The sequence below is a fragment of the Bicyclus anynana genome, chromosome 22 (assembly GCF_947172395.1).
Source record: "Bicyclus anynana chromosome 22, ilBicAnyn1.1, whole genome shotgun sequence".
NCBI classification, from domain to species: Eukaryota; Metazoa; Arthropoda; class Insecta; order Lepidoptera; family Nymphalidae; genus Bicyclus; species Bicyclus anynana.
In genome coordinates this window covers 1,084,880-1,110,939 of record NC_069104.1, presented here as the reverse complement: position 1 = coordinate 1,110,939, position 26,060 = coordinate 1,084,880, and the positions used below count along the sequence as shown (strand labels likewise).

Genomic DNA, 26,060 nt, shown 5'->3' with positions numbered 1-26,060 from the left:
TCGCTGCAACTGGATTGGCCTTGTAGGCTGATCCTGTATACGTACGACATAGTGGTGTTTTCGTACAAGCACTTCAACGCTAGGATGTACCTGTAGTTAATTCGGTATCTCTGCAATGACCTTGGCACAGCCCAGGTTTCCACCGAATCGAAGGCTTTAAGGTACTAAAGCCTTTTCAGAATCCGGCTTGTTCGGGAGGCTGGAAGTCGTCAAACCTACTTAGCGAGACGATTCGTAATGACTCTCGAGAACAATTTGTAAACATGGCTCAACAACGAGATGGGTCTGTAACTCTTCAGCAAGGTGTAGTGATCTTTTTTGAAGAATAGAACCACGAAGCTCAGCGTCAAAAGCGTCAGCTACCTCTGTCCAATAGACAGATCTCTTGCGAATACTTTTGAGCCTCGATTATTTTCAATCGCATTCCTAATACGCTCGGTATTGAAGTTTCGCAAGTCGCTGGTTTGCGACTAAGAGATCTGTCTATTAATTCTTCGGTATTTAGACGCAACGCGGAAGACTTTAATATCATTTCTTGCCTCTCTCCGACTTTTCAACTACGGTCTGCTTCTGAGAATTCCTTGGAATCCTTGGAAAAGTAATGCTCAATATTTCATAGCTACCTGATATTCCATAATCATTGGATCAACAAGGCTCTTAATAGTGTTTACTGGTATACTTGATTTGTATCCTATAAATCTTAGAATCATATGTGGCACAATCAAATTTACACATCCTGTATATTATATTGTTTTACTGATCGATTTCTGTTTATAACAATACGATAAAGTAATTGCAGATTAATAAAATTATATCGCTTCTATGTATTTCGTTCTACCGAAACTCACTGACTTAATTATTATCATAAATACTCCAGATTATTGTTCGGTTATTATGCTAACTAAATACAGTATTATAACGTTTTGGGTTGTCTCGTCAGTTTATAGATGAAATTTAACATCCTCGGATCATGATTACACACATTATTCCGCTATCTTATACTCGTCGATGTATTCGAATATAACATGTTTTAATAGAATTTTGTTTTTAGGGGATATTTAAAATAAAATGTTACTAACAACGTCGCTGCCGTGGAAATGAGCGATGTCATATCGCTGTAACTTTACAGAATGCAGAGAGATCGCAGTAAAGAGCTTATTTGTCATTGAATAAAAAAAATGTAAAAATAAATTCTTTAACTTCCTCGTTTGTCCAGGAGTCTATGTGGCCTGGGATAATTTCCTGAGTCAGATAATTAAATACTAGCGACGCCCGCGACTTCGTCTACTATAACCCAGCTCCCTGCCAAATTTCATCTTTGTACGTGAAGCGGTTTTCAATATTTTCTGATGAGTGACCTTTCGCTTTTATATAATTAGATTTAGCCTATGTTCTCTGAGTTGGGAAGTTGGTGGTGTTTGCCACACATTAATCCATTGCCACCGAAGTTATGACTGCGGTGCTGAGTCTAATCCCTTCCATAGTCTGTGCTGCTCTTCATAGTGTACAAATGCACTACATACACTAAGGATTCATTACAAATACATATTGCAGGAAGATTTTTCTATGTTAGTAATGTACAATTTGTACATATAGTCTAAATGTCCTGTTGGAGTCGGACTTTCCTCACTGTGACATTTTTGCAGATAATTGGGCCAAATTGTGCAGGGATATTTTGCGAGAGGATGTAATTTAAATATATATTTTTTTATTTTATAATTATTGTAATTGTTATTTTAGTTAAGATAGTCAATAAGCTATTTCTGTACATTCGTTTTTTGTTTATTTTTTCTTATTTTTGTCTATTTTTACTGTGGTGTTTTGTTCTTTTTAATTTTTTTATGTACATTTTTTTTTATTAGTGTAACTGGATTTGTCCGTGCTAATTAATAAATAATAAATAGACGCTAGTTAATAACCATGTTTAAGTAAAACTATTCGTTTTGTAGGCATTTTGTATATTCGTATATATATGTCAGATCTTGATCACGTGACCTGTCGATAGCAAATGTCATTCCCATACATCTTTCTAGTTGTCGAAGCGTTTGCGATCGTAGAAAGAGAATCGACGTGCCACTTGGCTACAGGGGCAGATGATCGAAGTTAAGTACGTAACTTATCAAAGTAGTAGTGTAACTGTAACTAAGTAGTGTAACTTATCATAGAATAAAAGAAAATGTAATTGTTTGGATACAGATCTAGGTTTTCCCATATGTATTTTCCCAATTTCAATAATATTATGCAACTGGTGTTATCGTAAATTCGTGTGAATTTAATTAGATATAAAAGTTATCGTAATTACTATCATCGAATTTTCAAGAATTGTCTAGATAACGTGTTCGACAGATTCCAGGAAGCGTGACAATATCTTTCCAAGTAAGGAGATATTATCTTCATCATCATCATCACCATGAACCATGCTGCTCCAGGTGGATTGGCTTAGTTTTATAATGTTTGTCTCTGTAACGATCACGTATTATTAAATATCTCTCATTTATTTATTTATATATATTTTCATGTTATATTCCGTCACCAAATTGCCCAGACTGTGACAGGCCAGAAGACATCTACCACGTGTTGTTGGAGTGTGTCAGAAGCGAGGCAGTGCGACGGGAAGTACTGCAAAGATTTCCTGCACTAAGAGAGGTGGGCGGCTGTAATAGTGCACTGGCACATCCTCAGTCAGAGGAGGCCAGGGCACTGGTACAGCTTTATAGAAAAAGTATTCAATATATTAATTAAATTATAACATTAGTATTGTTATAAAGGCGGCTTTACGGAGCGGCATAGTCCAAAATGGACTCAGCTCCTTAAAATAAAGATTTAAAAAAAGAGACGGCGGAAGTCTTCTGTTCTGAGGAACTGGCGCTGAGTCGTACTTATAGTAAGGCATCTCAGGCACATCTAAGCGATAAGGCCTGAAGAGTAAACTATTGGTGGATTATCCTGGCCACTTGATTATGTCTCTGCAAGTGTTCGTCGTTAGCAATCTTTTTCCATTTTTTACAATTTGTTTCCAGTAGTATTTCGTCTTGATTACTTCATCCACATATGCATACAAAACCCTCGGTTTCCCCATAGAAGTCACCGAATTACAATAAAACAAGATACAGATGTTATTTGATCTACATCTGGCCCTGTAAGGCCCGCCAGACCATCTGAGTTACTAGAGGATTGCACAAGTTCTCTGGGCCAAGAAAGAGCGGGGTAAAATTATAGACTGCAATGACATCCTGATACATATTATCATATGTTCAGCAGAGTACCTTTGGTTTTGAAGATAGGCGGAGGCGGGATCTGGATAATCGTCGTGAACAACTTAAGGCCAAGCCACCCTCCAATATCTCATATAATTATGTGGACGGTACCCTAACTTGTCCTGTCTGCTCCAGGACATTCCGCGCAAAAATAGGGTACATAAGTCACATGAGGGCGCATGATCGAAGCCCGCGTGTAATCTGACAGAGTCTCCAGTCGCTGTTGCAGAATCGGCAAAGACGAGACGACGACGAACATATTATCCACATGTATTTCAAGAAAATTAATTCCGAGATTGCACACCACACGTTTACAGCGGTTCTTTCTGTCTACCACTTTGAACGTGGGTTGAAGGCAAACTTTTGATTGTAGGCTACATCGTCGCTTACCATCAGGCGTGATTGCTGCCAATCGTTGTAGTCATGACATGATGGTATCTACAAACCGTATAAAATAAATGAGCAAAACTGTTTACTTAAATAAAATATTATATAAAAAAATCAAAAAGTATGTAATATTTTTTTATGCTCATATTAAGTTACACTACCACTTTAAGGTGTTTTTAAGTGGTTGTAGTAGGGGAAAGGGCCTAAAGAATGCCAAAAATTCAGTTTTTATTGCAATTTTGCAACCCTCCAGTATTTTTTTTGATATTTTTTTTAGGTTGCCCTAAGCGTATCTGTTGAGCCTCCATCCCGTATGTTCATCTGCTGTGCTCAAGTAAAGGACGTGGTCCAAAATAAAAGAAAATAAAAGAAATATAGGGTAATATCCCTTATATTTTTTAAATTTTAATGATAAGGGGTACAAGAGCCTATGATGGAATAAAAGTCTAAAAAACTTTGTGTATTTATTTATTACTTATTATACAGATGAAGCCTAGCTCAACACAGTTTTCAATAAGAATTTTCGACGATCCATGGTGTGAATGGGGAGACAGCGGTGCTGATGCCAGGGAAGGTGGCGTTGGCGCAACCCTCACCCCACGAAACTACCCCGATAACGATTTGCCCGTAGTACATAGGTCCACCGGAGTCACCCTGGCAAGCGTCCGCACCACCGACGTCTTTGAGACCAGCGCAGATCATGTTCTCAGTGACTGGCGGCCGACCTTCTAAAGTTGCATAACGCTCGCGGCACACATCGTGGTTGATTGTGTAAATGCTGACGTCCAGAAGGACATCCGATGCTTTGCCGCCTTGCTGTAAACACATAGATTGACATCATCATCAGACCTACAAGAACAGAGAATAGGGAAGCACATTCAATAATATTCGTGCAAGTTATAGTGGACATGCCTCTGCATCCTATTTCGGAAGGTGTACGTTCGAATCCGGTCCAGGGCATGCACCTCCAACTTTTCAGGTATGTGCATTTTTAACCGACTTTAAAAAAAGAGGTTATCAATTCGTCGGAATCTTTCTTTTTTTATGTATGTTCAATTAAGTTAAAAAAAGTGTGCGTCAGCTCCGACGCACGAATGGAGTTTACTCTTTCAGATCGACTGTCTAAATAGTGTATGTTGCCCCGCAGCATACACTATGTACGCCTGAAATGTGAAAGGTGCGGAACCGAGGAGCAGCAGGCCGTGGTGTGCGCGCCCGCCAATAGCGTGCACATGCTTGCGGGGGAAAGGTGCGCAGAATAGGTTGCGCACAAAAACGTAACGCTGTCATCCGTTCATCGAATTTTACTGCCCATATTTTTTTATACCGGCGGCTATATATAAAAAATCGATTCTTAAAGAGTAAACTCCAATAAAATAGCTTTTGCCGTGGATACCCTTGGGCCATGGAGTCCCAGTGCCAAAAAATTTTACCGCGGCTAGTGGCCTCGACTGGTGACAGAAGGGCTGTCTCATTTTTTGCTCAAAGGATCAGCCTGGCTGTATGCAGTATTGTTGCCACCATTCCACGTGGACATGATTTGTATAGTTATTAGGATAAGTTATAAGTTAGCTTAAGTTCCTTGTTGTATTCTTTCTCGATAAATAAGATAAATTGTAGAAACTCCCTTACTTCAGTGGCTCCCCAGCCGGCATGGACGACGGGCAAGTTGTCAGGGATCACCGAGCCGTGGGCAACTATGGTGCCCCTCTGGATGAAGGGAGAGTAGATCAGAGGATTGGCAAGCCTGACGATGCTGATGTCGCTATCGTAGCGAGAGGCAACGTTGTAGTCTGGATGGTTGATGGAGTATTTTACATAGGAGATGTCGCCACCGTAGTTCCGATATGTGGTACCAGCTCTGATACGGCGTAATCTATCTTCGAATAATCTAAAAAAACAAACCAGTACATAATACAAAATACATACAGGGTATATTACGGAAATGCGGATTTAATAACAGAATAAAAATCATAATGTTTTGATCTCCCTCAACACAGATTCGCTATAAATCATCATCATCATCATTATCAATCCATATTCAGATCACTGCTGAGCTCGAGTCTCCTCTCAGAATGAGAGGGGTTAGGCCAATAGTCCACCACGCTGGTCCAATGCGGATTGGCAGACTTCACACACGCAGTGAATTAAGATAATTCCCTGGTATGCAGGTTTCCTCACGATGTTTTTCCTTCACCGTTTGAGACACGTGATATTTAATTTCTTAAAATGCACACAACTAAAAAGTTGGAGGAGACTCGGAGGCAGAGGTCATATCCACTGGGCTATCAAAGCTCGGGATGAATAATAATTAAAGCAATTTCTGAAAGAACCAAAGCAAATTTATAATTTAAACGGCATGAATTAATACATCAATGGCTTGGCACTACCTTAAAACTGATCAGAAGGTAGCACATACGATGTTATTCTCGCTTTTTAGTTAAGTGGGTTGGTTTTTAAGGTAAGGTGAAATTGCAAACAAGGGCTAACTTTTAAAAAAATAAAAAAGGGCTAGCACCCCAAGACTCCAAACTACAAACAATAAAGGGAAGGATATTAAAGGCATTTTAAAATATTTCTTTGTCAACAATGAGTATTTCCAAGTTAAAGGCTTTTTTAGGCAAACCATTGACAATATGTTTGTCGACATATTTAATTTGATGACTTACTCATCTCAGGCTCAAAATCACTCAGCGGGCGATGGATCGAGCTATGCTTTGAGTTTCACTGCGTGTTCGAATCAGAAATGAGAAGATCCGTAGAAGATTCAAGTAACTGACAGCTCGCGGCGCTGAAGTGGTAATGGGCAGACATATAGTTCGAAGAACCGATGGCCGTCGGGGTCCCCAGATGACCCCGTAATGGAAAGCGCGGTGTTGGTCGACCCCTCACTAGGTTGACCTATGACATCAAGTGGGCCGCTGGATGCTGGCGGTTTGGGACCGTGATGTTTGGAAATCTATACAAGGGGCCTATGTCTAGCAGTAGACGTCCATCGGCTGTTAATGATGAATGATGATGATGAGTAGAAGCTACTTACTCTCCATGGAAGCAATGGGCCGCTGTTAGTACTGTTTGGGCCGTGAGGATAGTCGCTGCGCAAGACTGGGACCAGGCTTCAGTGTTAATGTCCTGTCTCTCCACTTGCACTAAGGATGGGTACGTCTCTATGTCTGTCGGTGCCCCTCCGACAATGCGCCTGCAGTGAACTGAGGCGAGTACTGAAAAGGAAAACGCGTAGTATGTTTAATAATAATGATGTTGTAATTCTTAGGTTAGGTTGCTTTGTTTTACAACAAGTTAATGATTACATCTATCTGTAAACAGAAGCTAAGCAACTAACAAATTTTGATTAGTGGCAGGATATTAAAAATGCTTTTTCGTTAATACCTGTGCCACCTTTTTTAATACGGATAGCTAGATTAAGGTTTAGTAATATCAAATTTATGAACACTGGTCATGTAGAATATGACGTGGTGTAAATTTAATTAGGGTTCTGAATTACCGAGGTAAAAACGGAAACTTTATACGATCATTTGTATGTCTATCTGTCACAGTTTTTCTCCGAATTTACTGGACAGATTAAGTTGACACCAGGGCCGGATCGTCCATACGGCGAAAGGAGCGGTCGCTCCAGGCGCCAAATCCTAGGGGGCGCCGAAATCGAAAGACAAGATCGAAAAGAAATTTATGTGATGAATTTACGTGCGTGAAAGGCGCCATAATTGGATCTCGCTCCATTCTAAAATTTACCTCGGTCCGGCGCTGGTTGACACTTATCAATTCCTATGAATGAAATGCAGATATGTAATGTGAATGAATTGAAAACATCTTATACAAAAACTTAAGCTAACTCAGCCGGATATTATCCTATAGCTGCACTTAATGCCAATGTGGATCTGTGGCGAGATTACTTTTATCACCAGTCGAGGAAACTAGTCGCGGTGAAATAATCCGATTTTTTGACACTGCAACTTCATGGCACAAGTCTCCACAGCAAAACGAACAAATTAATATGTAACTCTCGGATAGAGAGGCATATTTGCGACACTCACCGATTTCAGCTTTTTCAGCTGCAGCTGCCGGTCTTGATTATGTCTCCCTTATAAGACACGGAGCCAATGTGGCAACGCATGTAGCATCCCACAGGACTCACCCCATTTCCAATATAACCAGCGTCAATTCATCAGGTCTCCAGCATCCCGACTTATTGCTGACTGCTCGCTTAGCGCAGGAATATTTATGGAGACAAGGACCCGTTTAGAGAGCTATGTCATGTCGAACTACCTTACCGGCACTTTCGTCATGAAAGCAATTAATAATAAATTACCTGCACAGAACACCAACGCCAAACACCAAGACAACCTCATTTTCGTGTTCAGGTAAAACTCTGAAAAGTCAATAACGAAAATGTGTACCATTTAAATACATTTTGTCTTTATTGTAGGCTTATTTTTTATTATACCGATAGAAATAAATAACTACAAAATGTTTATTTGTTATCTATATAATAAAATAAAATTATGACAGATATATATCTATTTTGATAATAATAGATAACGATATTACCTCATGGAATATATTACTCGCCCTTTAATAGTTACTTTAATTTACCGAAAAAAAGTATCTTGAAAATCAGCAAAATCTTAATATTTTTACAAACGGATCCCTGAATCGAAAAATAGTGTCTACAAAATCACCATATTTTCTAAACGTATTAAACGCGCCAGAGGCCGCGCGTTTTATTTACTTAGGTATACTGTCGGAGGCCCTATCACAAACCCCCAATCAAAGGCCGGTGCACAATTGAACGCGAGGCCGGCGGCCCGCGTTTTATGTGCTTGGGTAGAATGCCCAGCCGAAGCCACGGTCGGAGGCCCTATCACAAACCCCCGACCGGAGGCCGGTTAACAATTGATCGCAGCCGGAGGCCACCAGTTTTATGGGCTTGGGTAAAATGCCCCGTAGCTACGGTCGGAGGCCCTAACAAAACACCCCCGGCCGAAGGCCGGTGTTAAGCACGCGGTCAGAGGCCGCACGTTTTATGTGCTTCGGTAAAATTCATTATTAACGGACCTATACCGTTAATAATGAATTTTATTTCACTAAATATAAACCACCTTTCTGCTGTTTTTCAATTTTGTAGCACAAAAAATGAAGGACTTTCGTTCAAACTTGCGAGCGCCTTTAGTACCTACTTAATGCGGTCCTATCGCAAAATTAATTTACAGAAAACGTTTAGTAACTTAACTACCTCCTTGCCAAGTTTGTAGCTAGATAGATGAAAGACTTTCTTTCAAAAATGCGAAACTTTAGATCTCCTTTATCCGGCCCTGTTGCAAAATTGGTTTGTAAAAGATGTCCACTAACTAACGATAGCATGAAAGATGATGGACTTTCATACAAGCTTGCGAGAGTCTTTAGACCTCTTTAATCCGGCCCTTTCACAAAATTGGTTAGTAAAGGATTTCCATTAACTGTAAACTACCTTTCTGTTAAATTTCAAATTTGTAGCATGAAAGATGAAGAACTTGCTTTCAAACTTGCGAGAGCCTTTAGACCACTTCAATCCGGCCCTCTCTTAAAATTTATTAGTAGAGAACGTCTGCAAAACTATAAAACTACTTCCCTGTCAAATTTCAAGTTTCTAGCATGAAGGCTGAAAGACTTTCTTTCAACTTTATCACGTGTTTCAAAAGGTAAAGGAAAAACATCGTGAGGAAACCTGCTACCAGAGAATTTTCTTAATTCTCTGCGTATGTGAAGTCTGCCAATCCGCATTGGGCCAGCGTGGTGGACTAACCCCTCTCATTCTGAGAGGAGACTCGAGCTCAGCAGTAAGCCGAATATGGGTTGATAATGATGAAATAATAAAATATAGAGGGTGAAAAAATTAAATACATCGATTTTCACGCGGACGTATATCTACTGAACCGATTTAAAAAACTCTTTCACCAATGGAAAGCTACATTATCGGGAACTAACTAAGGCTATATTTCATCCCCGTATAAAATATTAATAAAAACAACACTTTCAATTCGTATTTTTATTTTTCACAAAAATTATAATAGTTCATATCAAATAAATACCATCAACAATTTCATTTATTTTAAATGCCAACAATCCAGTCAGTGTATGGAGATACAGAGGTACTGACGCCAGGGAAGGTTTTGTTCGCACACCCTTCGCCCCAGGATATGATTCCAACGGTGATTCTGTCATACATCATAGGTCCACCAGAGTCACCCTGGCAAGAGTCCTTGCCTCCGATGTCCTTGACACCAGCGCAGATCATGTTGGGTGTCACCGCTGGTCGGTTGGGTAGAGTTGCGTACCGCTCGGCGCAGAGAGCGTTGTTGATGGTGAAGACATTGACGTATAGGAGTACGTCGGATGATGGGCCGCCTTGCTGAAGAAGAAATACACATTTTGAGAGATTGACAATGTCAGTCTTTACAAGTTAGCCCTTAACTACAATCTCATCTGATGGTAAGTGGTGATGCAATCCGAGATGAAAGCAGGCCAACTAGTTAGACATAGACGACGATGGGCCGCCTTTTTGAGGAAGAGATACACATTTTGAGAGGTAGATAATGTCAGTCTTTTTTATTCTTTACAAGTTAGCCCTTGAGTACAATATCATCTGTTAAGTGATGATTCAATTTAGATGGAAGCGGGACAACTAGTCAAGAGTGAAAAGAAATTCCACACTTCTTTCGAATTCTTCACGACTTTTGACTTACTTTTGTACTATAAGTCTCTTTTGGTAATCAAATCTACGCTCCAATAAATCATTAGAACTGTAGGAACTTTTGGACGGTCATGTTAGTTAACAATATGTATAGTGGAAAGTGGGCCCTGATACAACGTAATAAATTCCAGCTTCTGGTAAGATTTCCGCAAAGCAATGTTTACATATTCTTCAAACATACAATGCTTGATATTTTAAAAGAATGTCCTACCGAAATTTCGGTTTCTGCCGTAAAACTAGTTTGGTTATTCAGTGATCGTTACAAAATCACAAGTACAACAACAGTAAACAACCCTAAACCCACCTACCACGGTGTGGTACAAATGGCACCCCAGGCAGCACCAAGTGCAAGTGGTCAAGAATGACAGTGCCCTGTGGGGGAATCGCAGTCCGTTGAGTAGACCAGCTGGTCCTTTAGTTTGACCACGCTGACGTCACCATCGTAGCCTAAAGATGTAGGGCTGACCCTGTAGTAGGCCGTTAATAAGCTGATAATGATTGTTACTTACAGAAGTGGCACCCCAGCCAGCTTGCACGACGGGCAAGTGGTCAGGAATGACAGTGCCCTGCGGAGGAATCGCAGTCCGTTGTATAGCAGGCGAGTAGACCAGCCGGTCCTTTAGTTTGACCACGCTGATGTCTCCGTCGTAGCCATTCAAGCCAAACGTATGATGGTTGTAGGCCTTCTGAACGTAGGCCACGACTCCGCCGTAGTTCCTGAACGTGGCCCCCGCTCGTACACGACGTAGCTTTGGATCGAAGTTACTGGAAGTGGTGCAAGAGAATAATATTCTACATTCTTTTTTTCTTGGTATACTGGCTTCACGCGTCGAGTGATTGAGCCAGTGTCAAGTAATAAAATGAAATTTTCTAACTTAGCTAACAAAGCTTTCTAACAAATTGTTTGTTTGTTCATAATAAATATTTATTAAAAACAAAATATATTCAACCCACTGAACATATTTCGTTTTGGAAATCGGATGTGTTAATTATGTCTCCCTGCCTCGGAGAGTACGTTAAGCTATCGATCTTGGCTATTATCATTAACATCTGTCGGTTTAACATTATCACCAACCCGCAAAGGAGTAGTGTGGTGAATCTAAGCTCCAAATCCCCTCTCCTATAAGTTACCTGGCCCTGAAGTAAACCGCTTTAAAACATGATGATGTAAATGATGATAACTTGTATACTCAGACTAATTATATAAGGGCCTGCCTCATTAGACGTTACTTTCTTATCAAAGTGTAAGATCAACAATCAAATGCAATTATAAAAACTGTCTCTATAGAACCGATGTTTCATAGTTGTAATCGTGTTCGTCGGTTAAAGAGCTCAGTAAAAATACCTTTTTGTAAATTGAATAGTGTAAAAAACGGTTAAGAACTTCTAGTTTAGTATAAGATAAATATCTAAGCTCGTTTTCCTCACAAAATGATCGACAAATTTGTTCGTGAACTTGGGTGTTATATTGTATATATTATGAAAGTCCTTATGTTATCAGTCTGAGGTCGTATTTATTATACAGCATTGGCCAATGAAAAAGACTAGGATAAAAACAGTAATAGCTCTGATACTAACTATCCGTAGAAGCAGTGCGCCGCACTCAAGATCTTGTCTGCCGTGAGGATGTTGCCAGCGCAGTTCTGAGACCACAACTCTGTCCAGATGTTCTTTTCATCTACCTGAATATAAAATTTCATACAGGTTTTTTTTTATTCTTTACAAGTTAGCCCTTGACAAATAGAAAGTGATGATGCAATCTAAGATGGAAGCCAAGCTAACTTTTTAGGAGGAGGATGAAAATCCACACCCCTTTTGGTTTCTACACAAAATCGTACCGGTACGCTAAGTCGCTTGGCGGTACGTCTTTGTTGGTAGGGTGGTAACTAGGCATGGCTAAAGCCTCCTACTAGCCAAGATAATTGGTAAGCCTGATCTTGTTGTGATGACCTCTGCATTTGATTCGGGAGCAAATTCGGAGGATTCAAATCCGGTCCTGACACCTTCAACTTGTCAGTTAGGTAAGTACATATTAAGAAATTGAATGTCACGTGTTTCAGACGGTGAAGGAAAAACATCGAGAGGAAACCTGCATACCGAAGTATTTTCTTAATTTTCTATTCGTGTGTGTCTACCAATCCGCATTGGGCTACCATGGTGCTCATTCTAAGAAGAGAGCCGTGTTCTCTAGTGAGCCGACTATGGGTTGATGAATTGGTGAGTCAACCCTTCTGTCACTAATCGAGGCAATTAGCCGAGTTTTTTTTGCTCTATGTAGGAACAAAATTATAATACATCCGGATAAAATGTAAGTATAAGTCTGTAATTTCAATATAACTATGTTTTTCTCTAGTGCTTATAGTTATTTACATGTTACTAAATCACAATCAAGCTTTTTTAAAACTTTTGTCTGTCTGTTGTCCGGGTCTTTCAAACAGCTGGACCGATTTCAATGGGACTTTCACTGGAAGATAGTGGAGGTTATTGAGATTATATAAGCTACTTTATATCCATGGTTCCCGAAGTCGCAGGCGTCTAGTCCTTAAATTAAAATAAAAGCTAGTTATATTATATAGATTGTATTGTTTCCACATGCTTGATAGTGATTACCTGAACTAATGTTGGGAATTGGTCAATGGAGGTCACTGAGTCGCCGACTATCCTTTGCTTTGCCCAACATATCTCTGAACCTGGAAAACAATAAATTTATGGATATCTTTTAAAGCAAGAAAGAAGAAATTCTTAAAGCTGATCGTATACCTTAGTATTGTCTATACCAATATAATAATACGTCATCATCATCATCATCATCATCATATGGATGGACATACACTGCGGGACATAGGCCTTTTGTACTTGATTTTGACTTTCAAACATCACGATACTGAGCCGCCTGCATCCAGCGAAACCCTGCTACTCGCTTGACGTCGTCAGTCCACCTGGTGTGGGGTCGACCAACACTGCGCTTAATAGTGTAGGGTCCCCCTTTCAGAACTTTGGGACCCCAACGTCCGTCGGCTCTTCGAACTATCGAGTATTTTGTCGGACCTGGGTGACGTTGTCGCATGGGTTCGCCGAATTTTCGCGGATGATAGCAAAATAAATAAATCATTATATAATTACAATAATCTACGTTTATAATACGTACGTACGTAAAATTACGTTTTTTATTTGGACGGTTGAAGGTCTACACCCTAGACACCTTAAAAAACCACCACAGATTAGTCTTCATAATTAGCTGTACTTACATAGAGTAGAAGCTTAGGCTGGTAAGCTTTTAGATTTCATACAATGAAGTATATCATGCTCACAAGCTATGTAAATTACAGGAAAGGTTTATTAATTGAAGAAGCAAAGCAAAAATCGATTTGACTGTAATTTGGAATGGAAATAAACTCTAGATTATCACATAGGCTACTTTTCATCCCGGAAAAATGGGATTTGTAAAAACCGAATTCCACGCGGATGAAGTCGCGGACGTCCGCTAGTTTTATATAAACCTCAATAATTAATACATAAAAATCTTCTTTCAATTCATGGGTTTCGTGGGTTTCAGCCGCGTAGATCACTTACCCGTAGAAATACGGGAATAAAATGACGCTGAAAGGCGTAAAAACATAACAAACAAACTCACTTTTGCATTTTTAAGTATAAAAACTATAGATGTATGGATAGATAGGAGTAGATTAAAAGTACCTGCAAAAAGCACTAACGCCAAAATCCAAGGCGACAACATTGTCCCTCGCAACAGTCCAAACTTGTAAACCTTAGCTACGTCACTCTTTACTATTTAAATACTTATTACTTTTATTACAATCAATAAACTTTATTACATTAAATAATGTTTTACCGTTTTATATATTTTTTTCGATAGCGTCAGTTATAAATGTATGCCAATAGACATGATATCAAAAATTGTGGAACTGAAGGGCTTCAGATCCGTATTCTAGTTGTGAATGCCAAATATGTGCTTTGCAGCACATTTTAAAACCTATTTTAGCATTGATATATTGAGACGCACGGAAGTGCGTCAGCCAAATTAGAGAGAACGGTAAGTTATTACCGAACGTGCCTTTGAGCTGTGAAGTGATGTTGTGTGAGATTTTTAACTATCTTTACATAGGCACAATACCTATATAACAGAGAATTCCTTCTCCATTACAGCTCTGTATAGTCATCAGGGTATAGGTAGTGTATTTTTGCATCTATGAAGTGCACGCCATTGTGTGTGACAGGCGATAGTTTACTCATTATTTATCTGGGAGACATCGATTTTTGAGTAACGTTTAGCTGATGGATGGTATTAGCGCATGATTCAACAGTCTTCAAATTCGCTGTTACTTCCTGATTAATTAAGGGTAAATACTTTCTCTTGGCAATTCCTGGCCTAAGTTCCATTTTCTAATTTAAAAGGCGGTTTTCCTTGTATCGGTCTTTTGTAAGAATTTGTTAGCTTCTACATCTGACCTGAGCTGGCAGTGGGCGATGCATCTTCTGTAGCATATCTTTCTTGCGTAGAAATCTTTTCTGTCAAAAGGATGTCTTCTGGGACATGTCTCAATCTTCCTTTTCCAAGATTTGGATTCTGTGATTCAATATTTGGAGATTCCGGATCGTGATTTGGACTAGATGTGCTACTCCAACAGGCTAGGCTAGGTAAGGTTAGTTATATGACGAGTAGCATTGACGAAATCATCCGGAGCTTTTAAAGCAGTAAATACCTATTTTATTCTTGGTTTTACAAGTTTCCGAAAATCTGTACGTCTGTTATAAAAGTTTTCATTAAATATAGAGCTTACGGTAATACTGATGAGTGGCTAGTAAACGGCAAACTCCAACAATCAAATAAAAACAATAATAAAAAAAACAATATAATCGTTGGCTTAAGTAAATAAAAATTAAGTTAAGTACACTTAAACTTTAGAATCTAACTACTCACTATTAGTATCATAACAAAACAAAGAACAAGGAAGTTTAATCAAGGAAACGAGGGTTTAATTTATACGGTTTAAGCCGAACCAGAAACAAATACAAATTCAATGTTAGTTTAATCTTTGTTAACGAATTAACACCCGAATTTGGTTATGGTTATAACATGTCATTTGTTTTTATAATACAAATATATGTCGGCCTCTTTAATGTATGTCGACCGGAACGTTATTTATAATCATTAATTTCTTATCTGATAAGATTGTTTGTCGTTGATTAGGTATTATAAATCAATAACAAAAATCATTCAACTTCTGGATGTCTTTTCCTTCTTAATATCGTATTATTTTATCGTCAGAATTATGCCATTTTTGTAAGCTTCATAAAGATTTATTTGTTTATTTTCCTCAAATCCACTCCCAAGATGATACATGATTTTCAGTCTTCAGAGCGCTGAAAGGAAATCCGTTTTCTTCGACTCTGTACCGCACGCTGTAGGAATTTTCATCTTAGATTCAAGATGCATGAAGAAAGAAAAACTCAGTATCTCATATAGCCTGACCCAGGATTCGAACCCAAAGACCTTGTGATCTGAAATCAGAAGCTTACCAATCAGTAACGAATCAGCTTACAAATAATAGGGCAGTTGAATCATATCAAATTTAATATAAACAATATTAATTCCGAAGGTTCGGAATAATGTATAGATAGATATCAAATAATAAAAGTTGGATTTCATAAAAAAACTTTATTTAAAAAAACATGTACGTATTTTTTCAAATTTTCCAAAAGTTAAAAACGCTGTCGTCAATTTAGTGACGTCACAATGTTACTTGATGTACTAAACGTCTAACTACTTGGTAACAAATGTTTTGTCAAACGCTCCGTTTGGTAAAGGATTTGTTAATGTGACGTCACGAAACAGTTAAAATAAAGACCATCATGGGAGACATTTTGGCTCGTATTATCAAACAATATTTAAAATTTTCATGAAATAACGTCTCAAAAAAATATGATACTTTTTTTCAATATAGCTCAGGGTTTCTCAAACTTTCCGCGAACCCCTGTTAAAATTTAAATTTCCAAGTGACAGCGAACCCATTAATGAAAAATAAATTTGACTGTTGAAGAAAATAAGGTTTTTATTTGAATAAAAGGTAGCACATAAAATACCAAAAGAAATGTCTTTGTAATATTAATGTGATGGGTGTGCTTGTTTCTCGTCGCAAATGTTTTCAATGTTACGAGTAATTTTGGTCAATTTTTGTCTTAATTCTGACTTGGTATCAGTTATCAAGCCATCATTACGTAAATCTTGTCGCGAACAACCTTCCGCCGAATGGCGAACCCCTAGGGGTTCGCGTACCTTACTTTGAGAAACCTTCATCTATAGCAGAACGGTAATGAACAATTTAATACCATTTCAAAAAAATAGTGTCAACTAGCCTATTAAATTTTTTAAGATCTATTTAGCAAGCTCCTCAATAACAGATGAAGATGTATGAGCTAATTAAATCGATTCTATTTGCAATCGTCGCCTTTGCCACTAAAGATGGCGCGCTCCGTACGCGCGTCTATTTGCGCGCAGTGAATCAGGGGCGGGCGGCGCAGCGATGCACTTATCGATTATTTATACACTCGCGATTTATTTGCACACGTTTGTTGTATTTCAGGGGTTCCCCTAGGGGTTCGCCATTTCGTTCGCGACAAGATTTACGTAATGATGACTTTATAACTGAATAACTGATACCAAGTCAGAATTAAGGTTAAAATTGTCCAAAATTACTCCTAACAGTGAATCCATTGCGACAAGAAACAAGCACAGCCATCACATTAATATTACAAAGACATTTCTTTTGGTATTTTATGTGCTACCTTTTATTCAAATAAAAAAACCTTATATTATTATTATTGGGGGGGGGGGGGGGGGTGGTGGTTCATTAGTTAGTAAGGGGTTCGCTGTCACTTGGAAATTTTAACAGTAGGTATAGATTCAGGCAAGCAAGTTGAACTCTTTTTGACGGCCGTTGAAGTTTTTGACGGTCTCCGCGGCACAGTGACATGCGCGGCGATACAAGACGGAGGTCCTGGGTTAGATCCCCGGCTGGGCCGATTGAGGTTTCTTATTTAGTCCACGTCTGGCTGGTGAGAGGCTTCGGCCATTTGTCATCAATACAAATTAATCAAGCCCAAACACAAGGTAGCTACTGTAAACCTTTGAGGAGTCCCCTTAACTGTCCCTCGTCTTCATCACCAGACCCCTAATGACAACCACAACCCATCTAAATGTTAAGTTCTCATCAATACACGGCCGACGGCCGAGTGGCGCAGTGGGTAGTGACCCTGCTTTCTGCATCCACGGCCGTGGGTTCGATTCCCACAACCGGAAAATATTTGTGTGATGAGCATGGGTTTTTTCCAGTGTCTGTGTGTATTTATACATTATATAAATATTTATATGTAGTATATAAATGTATATGAATATTATAATATCAACTATCTTAGTACCCATAACACAAGCTACTTTGTATGCTTACTTTGGGGCTAGATAGTGATGTGTATTGTTTAAGTATATTTATTTATTTATTAAGTATATTTATTTATTTATTATTTTATTTATTAATACAAATTAATTTAATGCAAACACAAGGTAAATATTTTAAATCGATTAGGAGTTCCCTCGTCTGTGCTTCGGCTCCATCAGATCGACACTAAACCTTCATTGAATTGTAGGGTTTTAAAATACTTAATGAAAACATTAACAAACGTAGTAGTTGCCCCTATAATATTTGTAAGTTCACCTTGATTTCTTCAGGATCCGATCATCAGATACCAGACCAACTGGAAAGTATACCCTTTTAACAAAAAAGATTTTTTCAAATCGGTCCAGGCGTCTTCGAGTAATCGGTGAACATACATAAAAAAAAGATTCCGACTAATTGATAACCTACTCCTTTTTTGAAGTCGGACAAAAATGAATTTTATAATGTTTCGAGTTAGCAAATTGTTTGTATGTTATGTTATATTACCCCATGCTTCGTAGAGCACGTGAACACATCCCCGGTCATTACCACTAACGCAATCGGTTTAAGTATTACAGAATGTTACGAGTTAACCTTCACAGAAATAACTGAACGCAGTTAAAATAACTGAACCCCAGATCGTGCGTCACTGTAATGGAATTAATCTTGATTTATATTACTTACGAGTGTGACGTCTCGTCTCTGGTGAAATTGCTTATTAACTGAGTGGTCGTAGGTTCGAAAAAATTATGGATTTTAGATATGGCTGACTTATTTTTCGTGCAAAGGCTGTGTAACTCAAAAATGCAGCCAGTATTTTTGCCACCATTGCACATGGACTTGATTTGTAGAGCTGTTGGGAAAAATAAGCTTTTCTTATTTTATTACTAGCGGACGCCCGCGACTTTTTCCGCGTGGAATTCAGTTTTTCACAAATCCCGCGGGAACCATGGATTTTTCCGGGATGAAAAGTAACCCATGTGTTAATCCAGAGTAAAATCTATTTCCATTCCAAATTTCCAAGCCGTATCGCTTCAGTAGCCGTAGTGCAAAGGAGGAACAAACATAAAACTTACACACAAACTTTCGCCTTTATAATATTAGTAGGATTAGTAGGATAATATATATCTTATTTTCATTATTTTATTTATTTAAATGAAATAATGAAAATGTATATACATATACATTTTTAACATTTCTTAATGTAACTTACCGGTGTGACATAAACTCGATTGAGTTTTTCCGCACACCGGCAAACATATACAAAGTCAAAAAAGTAGACTCAGTAGTAGTAGAGCTTTCTGTGACTGAGCTCATCCGGAAGTACTATCGCCTGTACATATTTCTGCTGCCAAGCAGCATCGTTGTGTTCTGTTCTAAAGGTGATGGTGGTGGTGCTGCATCGTTGCTGGTGTAATTACAGACAAATGAGGCTTAACACTTACGCCTCTGGATGATACACACAGGGCGAAATGGGTACTGCTCTATTTACATGCGTTCCACTCACCAACAGGTGGTACATCTGCTTTCGTCTACTAGAAAAGACGTTTTTTTATTCAAGGGACTCGAAACGCTTGCCTAGGACGTACTTATTGACTCTCATTTAAAAGATATCCAAGATATAAATATCAGGCAAAACTTCTTGAGAATGGTATTCCAATCCCTAGCAGTGCGTATTAGAAAAGAAACTGCAAAGCGTTTTTCTGCGAGTCCTAGGGTAATAGTGGCACAAGTATGCCTCTCTGATCGATAGTTCCACATGGGCATGATTCCTGCCCATTTCATCATTTCATTTTCATGTGTACTAGTGAATCAATAAATATTTAATATTATTATTATCTCTACTACTACTATTAAAATACATAAATTTACTTAGATACGCAAAATAATAAACATAAATATATGCTACATAAATACATATATGCACCGGGCGGAGGATTCACCCCGGCAGGAAGACCAAACGGCCGGGGGTCAGGGCGATAGGTGGAAAAACCGGCGGACTATCCTGGCCGAATCCAGCAAGACCGCTTTTTGCATCTTGCCCGCGAGCGAACTGCCACAGAACCCCAGCCGCCTTAAATGGTGAGCGAGGCTGACTGGGATCAGACCATTGGCAGATATGACGATTGGGATGATTTCAGTGGACTCGACATGCCACATGGCAGTAACCTCGAGAGCCAGATCAAGATACTTGCGTTTTTTCTCCGTCTCAGCTCTCACAAGGTTCTCGTCATATGGAATTGTGATGTCCACTAAAAACACCCTCGACTGTGCCCGGTCCAGCACCACGATATCAGGCTTATTCGCAAGAATAGTCCTGTCCGTGATGATGGACCGGTCCCAATAGAGCCGGACTCCGCCGCGCTCAAGCACTGGCTTATTATTATTATTATTATGATTTGTAAAGATATTAAAAAGTAAGTTTAAGTTTCTCATTTTACTATTTCTCAATAAAAGGCAGTTAAGAATAGAATATTACTACAACTATTACAATAGTATTCATCTCAAGTGACGACATAGTACATGACAATGTACGACACCGCCCGAATTCATTCTGTAATGCAACTATGAAAATAGAGCTGTCCACGCCTGCAGAGGGATCACTGCGTGTATACTGGGATCATTATACACAGCGGCACTATTGAACCAGGGCTTGGATCCTAATCTATCACACTAATATTATAAAAGCGAAAGTTTGTGAGTAAGTGTGTATGTTTGTTTCTTCTTTACGCTGCGGCTACTGAAGCGATTTAGCTGAAATTTGGCATGGTAATAGATTTTACTCTGGATTAACACACACTCAACTTTTCATTCCGGAAAAGTCCATGGTTCCCGCGGGATTTGTGAAAATTTGAATTCCACGCGGACTAAGTCGCAGTCGTCCGCTAGTTACTAATATTATAAAGAGGTAAATTGTTGGGGGTAATCTCTAGGTCTACTAAACCGAATTTGAAAGTTTTTTAATTACTAGAAAGCCACGTTATTTGTGAGTGTCATAAGCTATATTATATCACCGTTTTCTCATGGGAACAGGGCGTCGGCTAGTTTCGTATAATTTTAAATTTACGATATTTAATTAAACAGCAGGAACTTGATAATAGCGGATTTTCCGAGTTTGAAAGGGCATATTTAAATATTTTTTAAATTCAGCCGTATCAATGATACAGGGACCCCGGACTACAGGGGCACGTGTGAAAGAAAAAATTTGTAAAATTTAGGTAATCCACAATCTCCTTTTTTCCTGGTTAAGTTATGCGTGCGCCCAAAAGATGGAAAAATGGAAACATCTGTCATAACTATGGCCACTTTCATATTTACTATAGGCGAGCATTTTTGTTTCTTTTTTTAGAAGCCACTGTGAGAAATACATCAGCAATTAAAACAAGAATGGAATAATTACTAAATATATATTAAGTACGTAATGAAAATAAAAAGGTACAAACTAAGAATTTTATTTACTAAAATTCTTATAACTACGGAAACCAAGCAAATGGCACGCAGTGAATATTGTCTTATAACATTCTTACAGGCGCAATCTAAAGTGCCAGAAAAAAATTACCGCGGAAAACAAATTCAATTTTCACATTCAAAGAAAAGCTAATTTGATAATTCAGGATCTTTGAAATTCATTTAAACTCGTAAAATAAAAAGAAAGAAGAAGATTAAGTTTATAAGCTTCACGGTAAAGGGGTCGGACTCACACCAAGAGGTCGTGGGTTTGATCCCAGCTTGTATTCAATGCTTTTAAGTCTATGTAGGCCCTTGTTTGCGCCTTGTTAGGCGCTTGCATAGCCATCTATTCACCATTTATTCATGTATGTTAGTTATATTCGGTTTTTCGTAAAATAATCTTCACAAGTCAAAATAACTTCGTCTGCGTGAAACCCTACCCATACCCTACCCTGTCTTACCCCTACCCTAACTATCATATGCCCGTCTCCTGGTACTAAGCTAATAACACGACTTACTTTTATATACAGGCATATATAACTGGCACTCCGCGCTTAACTAGTTAGCTACTTCGTGATAATTATCAATGAATAAATTTCGCTACGTCATTATAAGGATGCGCATAAGAAACACATTTTTGAGATCTATGACAAAATAAATATTATTTACTCCGAAAATGATTATTTTCGAAGTAAATAATATTTCTTTTGTTAGGGTAGAGTATTTCATTAATTTTCCTTAAAGTATATAACCCTAGAGTTATGGCAAATACTCCCGAGCATCCTGTATATAGATGAATTCCAACTGTTTATGGGCTCTTGTTGAGGCAGCCCTGCTCACAGGTAGGCGAAGGTATGCGGGCGCCATCTATTCGCGGGCCGCATTAATCAGTGGAATGGACGATTTATTAACATCTGACGACGGACGGTGCGACGGACATTACTGTCGCGGAGTGCGGAATCTGGCGGATGACATCTATTCATAAGAGTTTTCTTTTATTTTTAATTGTGGGCCCAAAAATTGTGTTAGTTCTTATCGTATGGGCCTAAAACTAAACATTTGCAAGACGAAGATCATGACTAATGCTCAGTAATAATAATAATAATATAAAACATTTATTCAGCCAAAAAAAACTTAACATATATTTATGTTAAGTTTTTTAGAAAAAAAAAACATGAGAATTAATACTAACTAAGGCTTCGGTTGAATGGAGCGCTGCCTCAGCTCTATGCTACAGCTAAGTAACTGTAGCGCTGGTTTTTAGGCATGACCCCACGGACTGATCAGGACTGATCGGGAAAGCGGTATTATTGAGGACTCTGCGCTCGAAATTGTAGACGAATATATGCCTAGGACACACAGTCCAGTTAGGTAGGTCCAATTTCGAAAAAAGCGGTGAATCGCCGAATCCAGCTCGGCTGGGTTAGCGTTTGGGAAACTCCGCGACATCTATTCGTCCGAAATTCCTCAGTGCTTGAAGACCAAAGTCTTCGCAACCAGTGATGACCTATGATCCGAGACTTGGTCGCTGACTATGGGCCTTATCAGAAGGCTCAAAGTCACTCAGCGGGCGATGGAGCGAGCTATGCTTGGTGTTTCTCTGCGTGCCGAAGCAGAAATGAGGAGATCCGCAGACAAACCAAAGTCACTGACATAGCTCAGCGAGTCGCGAAGCTGAAGTGGCAATGGGCAGGCCACATAGTTCGAAGAGCCGATGGACGTTGGGGTCTGAAGGTGCTGGAATGGCGACCCCGCACCAGAAAGCGCAGCGTTGGTCGACCCCCCACTAGGTGGACCGAGGATATAAAGCGGGTTGGAGCTACTGGATGCTGGCGGCTCGAGACCGTTGTGCTTGGAGGTCCATGTAAGAGGCCTATGTCCAGCAGTGGACGTCTATCGGCTGATAAGGTAAGGTTAAATAAAAACCTATGCTTTTCACATTTTCTCGATATAGATAAATCATGTATCCAGTCGCAATTACTTGGCAACCCTTCGAAAAACACTTAAAGGTAAGATTTTATGTTCTTGATAATGAACTAAGCCATTCTATAAAAAAAAATTATATTCTACTAATTTAGAGTTCTTATATTAAGAAACAAACAAAATATTTTTTTTAAATATAAAAGATGAATAGGTAGATTATATAAAATATACTAGCGGACGCCCGCGACTTCGTCCGCGTGGAATTTAGTTATTCAAAAATCCCACGGGAACCATGGATTTTTCCGGGATAAAAAGTAGCCTATGTGTTAATCCAGGCTATAATATATCTCAATATCAAAGTTCAGCTAATTCGGTTCAGTAATCAAGGCGTGAAAGAGTAAACATTCATATCATCAAAATCATCAGTTTTCGCAAATCTCGGGAAACCATGAAGTTTTTCGGGATAAAAAGTAGCCTATGTTAATCCCGAATAAAATCTATTTTCATGCCAAATTTCAGCCAAATTCTTCAGTAGTAGCGGCGTTAAAGAGTAACAAACACCCAAACATACATCCAAACATCCATACAAACTTTCGCGTATTAAGTAGGATAGGATAATCTAATCCTCAATATCAGGACAGTGTAACAGGAAAGGCTGTATAGTACTCCAGATACGAGCACAATGGTGAAACGCACCTGCCGCCGTCGCAAAAAGCTCGCGCGTGGCGCCTGCGGCCGGCGCCGGCCGGTACAGTCGCGTGCACTGCGAGGCGTGGACAAGGTTTTTAACAAAGGTAGGCAATAAACATACAAATTGTACAAGATGAAAAATTCTTCCCCAATATACGTTCTTAAGGAGTCCTCAAAGTGGCAGAGTATTTTTGCATCTATGAAGTCCACCCTCAGAGAAATCATATCTCAGAGATCTGTGTGCCTAGTGGGAGTTTTCAATATTTTCATACTGTTACTATCGCGTTGACGTAAACGTGTATTTATATGGAATTGAAACAGTTGTGCAGTAGTGCCACTAGATGGCGTTGTTTCAATTCCTAAGAAATTCGCGTTTACGTTTACGCGATAGTAACAAATCAGTATATAATAGTATCAAACTGCCACTAGGCCCGCTGCCCACTAGACGGTACCCCTCTGTCAAACGGTTTGTATAGAATCGATGTTTCATTATTGTAATCGTTTTCGTCGAGTAAAGAGCTCGCTATAAATGACGGTTTGTTTAGTGTAGTGTAATTGCATGAACTAAAACGGTCAACAATTTATAGTATAAGTACTAAAAGATGGACGTTTTATTTGTAAGTAGGTACCTATTTCTAACTTAATTAAATAAAATTTGTAATAAAAACAACATCTAAAAGAATCAAATCATCTGACATAACAGCTAAATATCGAGCAAGTAATCGAATATTCTGAGTAACGATTGCATTCGACCATTAAATTTTAATGATAATGGCCATATTTCTAAATATGGCCAATATACCACTAGCATCTTAGCAAAAATATATTCATATAAATTTAATGGCGGATTACTACACTTGTATTAGCGACTGTACCGCAGTGAGCGCTCGGTTTGTAAGTATAGAGCGGCGCCACATTACTATTTAATTGCTAACGGGCCGCCTCTGATGCCGCCCACGCTCTCACCCAGACTTACTCGCAAAGACTCATTCGCCCAGACTCACTCAATCAGACTTGCGATTTATTGGTATAAGTGGTCGCTTATCAAACAACATTCAGCCATAATCTACTATCGTTGAAACTAACTAAACAAGCTAAATATAAATGCTTCATAAGTCCAGTATCTGTATGTCTACTAATCATGGAGTCTCGGTCCGGTCTTGGCTGTTGTGGGGCCTACTACAATTGTCAATTAACTGTTGTAGACGATGCATTACTCGCTGTAAGCACTTGTATTGGCGACAGTACCGCAGTAAGAGCTCAGTCTGTACACAGCGGCGCCATATTACTGTTCAATTACTAACGGGCCGCCTCTGACACCGCCTACTACACCGCACAGACTCATTCACCCAGACTTGTACATGTTTTCTGTGCCCAGACTCAGTCTACTTCACTTAGACGCAGGGGCGTAGCTACCGCCTATCAGCCATATCAATGATACGGGGCCCCGGGCTACAGGGGTTCCTTACGTGAGAGAGCAAAAATTAGTAATATATAGGTTATCCACAATCTCTTTTCCCAGGTTAAGCGTGCGCCCAAAAGTTGAAAACATCCTATATACTCGTAGGTTAAGTCACTGTCATATTTTTTTAATCGAGCGGTTTTGTTTCTTTTGTAAAAAAATCTGGCAATGCCTTCATAGCATGCTACGCCACTGTTCGCGCAATGTTTTGTTACAAGTGTTTGCTTACTATTTTAATTTAGTATCATCATCATCATCATCATCATTATCAACCCATATTCGGCTCACTGCTGAATCTCTGTCTTCTCTCAGAATGATAGGGTTAGGCCAAATAGTCCACCACACGGTCCAATGCGGATCGGCAGACACGCAGAAATTGAGAAAATTTTCAGGTACGCAGGTGTTTTTTCTTCACCGTTTGAGACACGTGATATTTAATTTCTTAAATGCACACAACTGAAAAGTTGCAGGTGCATGTCCTATGCATAAGATAGATAGATAATAATAATATAGCTTTTTTTTTGGACTGGATAGTTCACCAGCCAGGAAGCGATATTGAACCCGAGATGTATTGGACCAGCTCATTGACCGTGGAATAAAGCAAATATTTACTGCAAGTTCGTTGAACTTGAACTAATCTTATGCAAATTGAATCTATTTAAAGACATCGACATAAATCACTCTACATA

General features: G+C 39.0%; 2 protein-coding genes across 2 annotated transcripts; both read right to left on the bottom strand.

Annotated features, from left to right (window-relative positions):
- Window positions 1-4,147: 4,147 nt before the first annotated feature.
- On the bottom strand, window positions 4,148-8,014 carry LOC112043358 (trypsin, alkaline C-like). Its single transcript, XM_024078739.2, has 4 exons — window positions 7,975-8,014; window positions 6,685-6,865; window positions 5,277-5,535; window positions 4,148-4,460 (listed from the first exon to the last, which is right to left on the bottom strand). The coding sequence occupies exons 1-4, from the start codon at window positions 8,012-8,014 to the stop codon at window positions 4,155-4,157; spliced, it is 786 nt and encodes a 261-aa protein (XP_023934507.2). The 3' UTR covers window positions 4,148-4,154.
- Window positions 8,015-9,720: 1,706 nt separating this feature from the next.
- On the bottom strand, window positions 9,721-20,282 carry LOC112043370 (trypsin, alkaline C-like). Its single transcript, XM_052888272.1, has 5 exons — window positions 19,955-20,282; window positions 13,006-13,085; window positions 11,974-12,077; window positions 10,905-11,160; window positions 9,721-10,053 (listed from the first exon to the last, which is right to left on the bottom strand). The coding sequence occupies exons 1-5, from the start codon at window positions 20,280-20,282 to the stop codon at window positions 9,754-9,756; spliced, it is 1,068 nt and encodes a 355-aa protein (XP_052744232.1). The 3' UTR covers window positions 9,721-9,753.
- Window positions 20,283-26,060: the final 5,778 nt, after the last annotated feature.

Excerpts from the sequence above, each read along its gene's own strand:
- LOC112043370 (XM_052888272.1), bottom strand. The coding sequence starts at position 20,282 with ATGAGAAACTTAAACTTACTTTTTAATATCTTTACAAATCATAATAAT. Across the intron at positions 11,161-11,973 it reads GCGCACTGCTTCTACGGATA|TAACTTCGATCCAAAGCTAC; the intron begins GTTAGTATCAGA and ends CACCACTTCCAG. Across the intron at positions 10,054-10,904 it reads CTGGCTGGGGTGCCACTTCT|CAAGGCGGCCCATCATCCGA; the intron begins GTAAGTAACAAT and ends TTTCTTCTTCAG.
- LOC112043358 (XM_024078739.2), bottom strand. The coding sequence starts at position 8,014 with ATGAGGTTGTCTTGGTGTTTGGCGTTGGTGTTCTGTGCAG. Across the intron at positions 5,536-6,684 it reads GCCCATTGCTTCCATGGAGA|ATTATTCGAAGATAGATTAC; the intron begins GTAAGTAGCTTC and ends TTGTTTTTTTAG. Across the intron at positions 4,461-5,276 it reads CCGGCTGGGGAGCCACTGAA|CAAGGCGGCAAAGCATCGGA; the intron begins GTAAGGGAGTTT and ends ATGTGTTTACAG.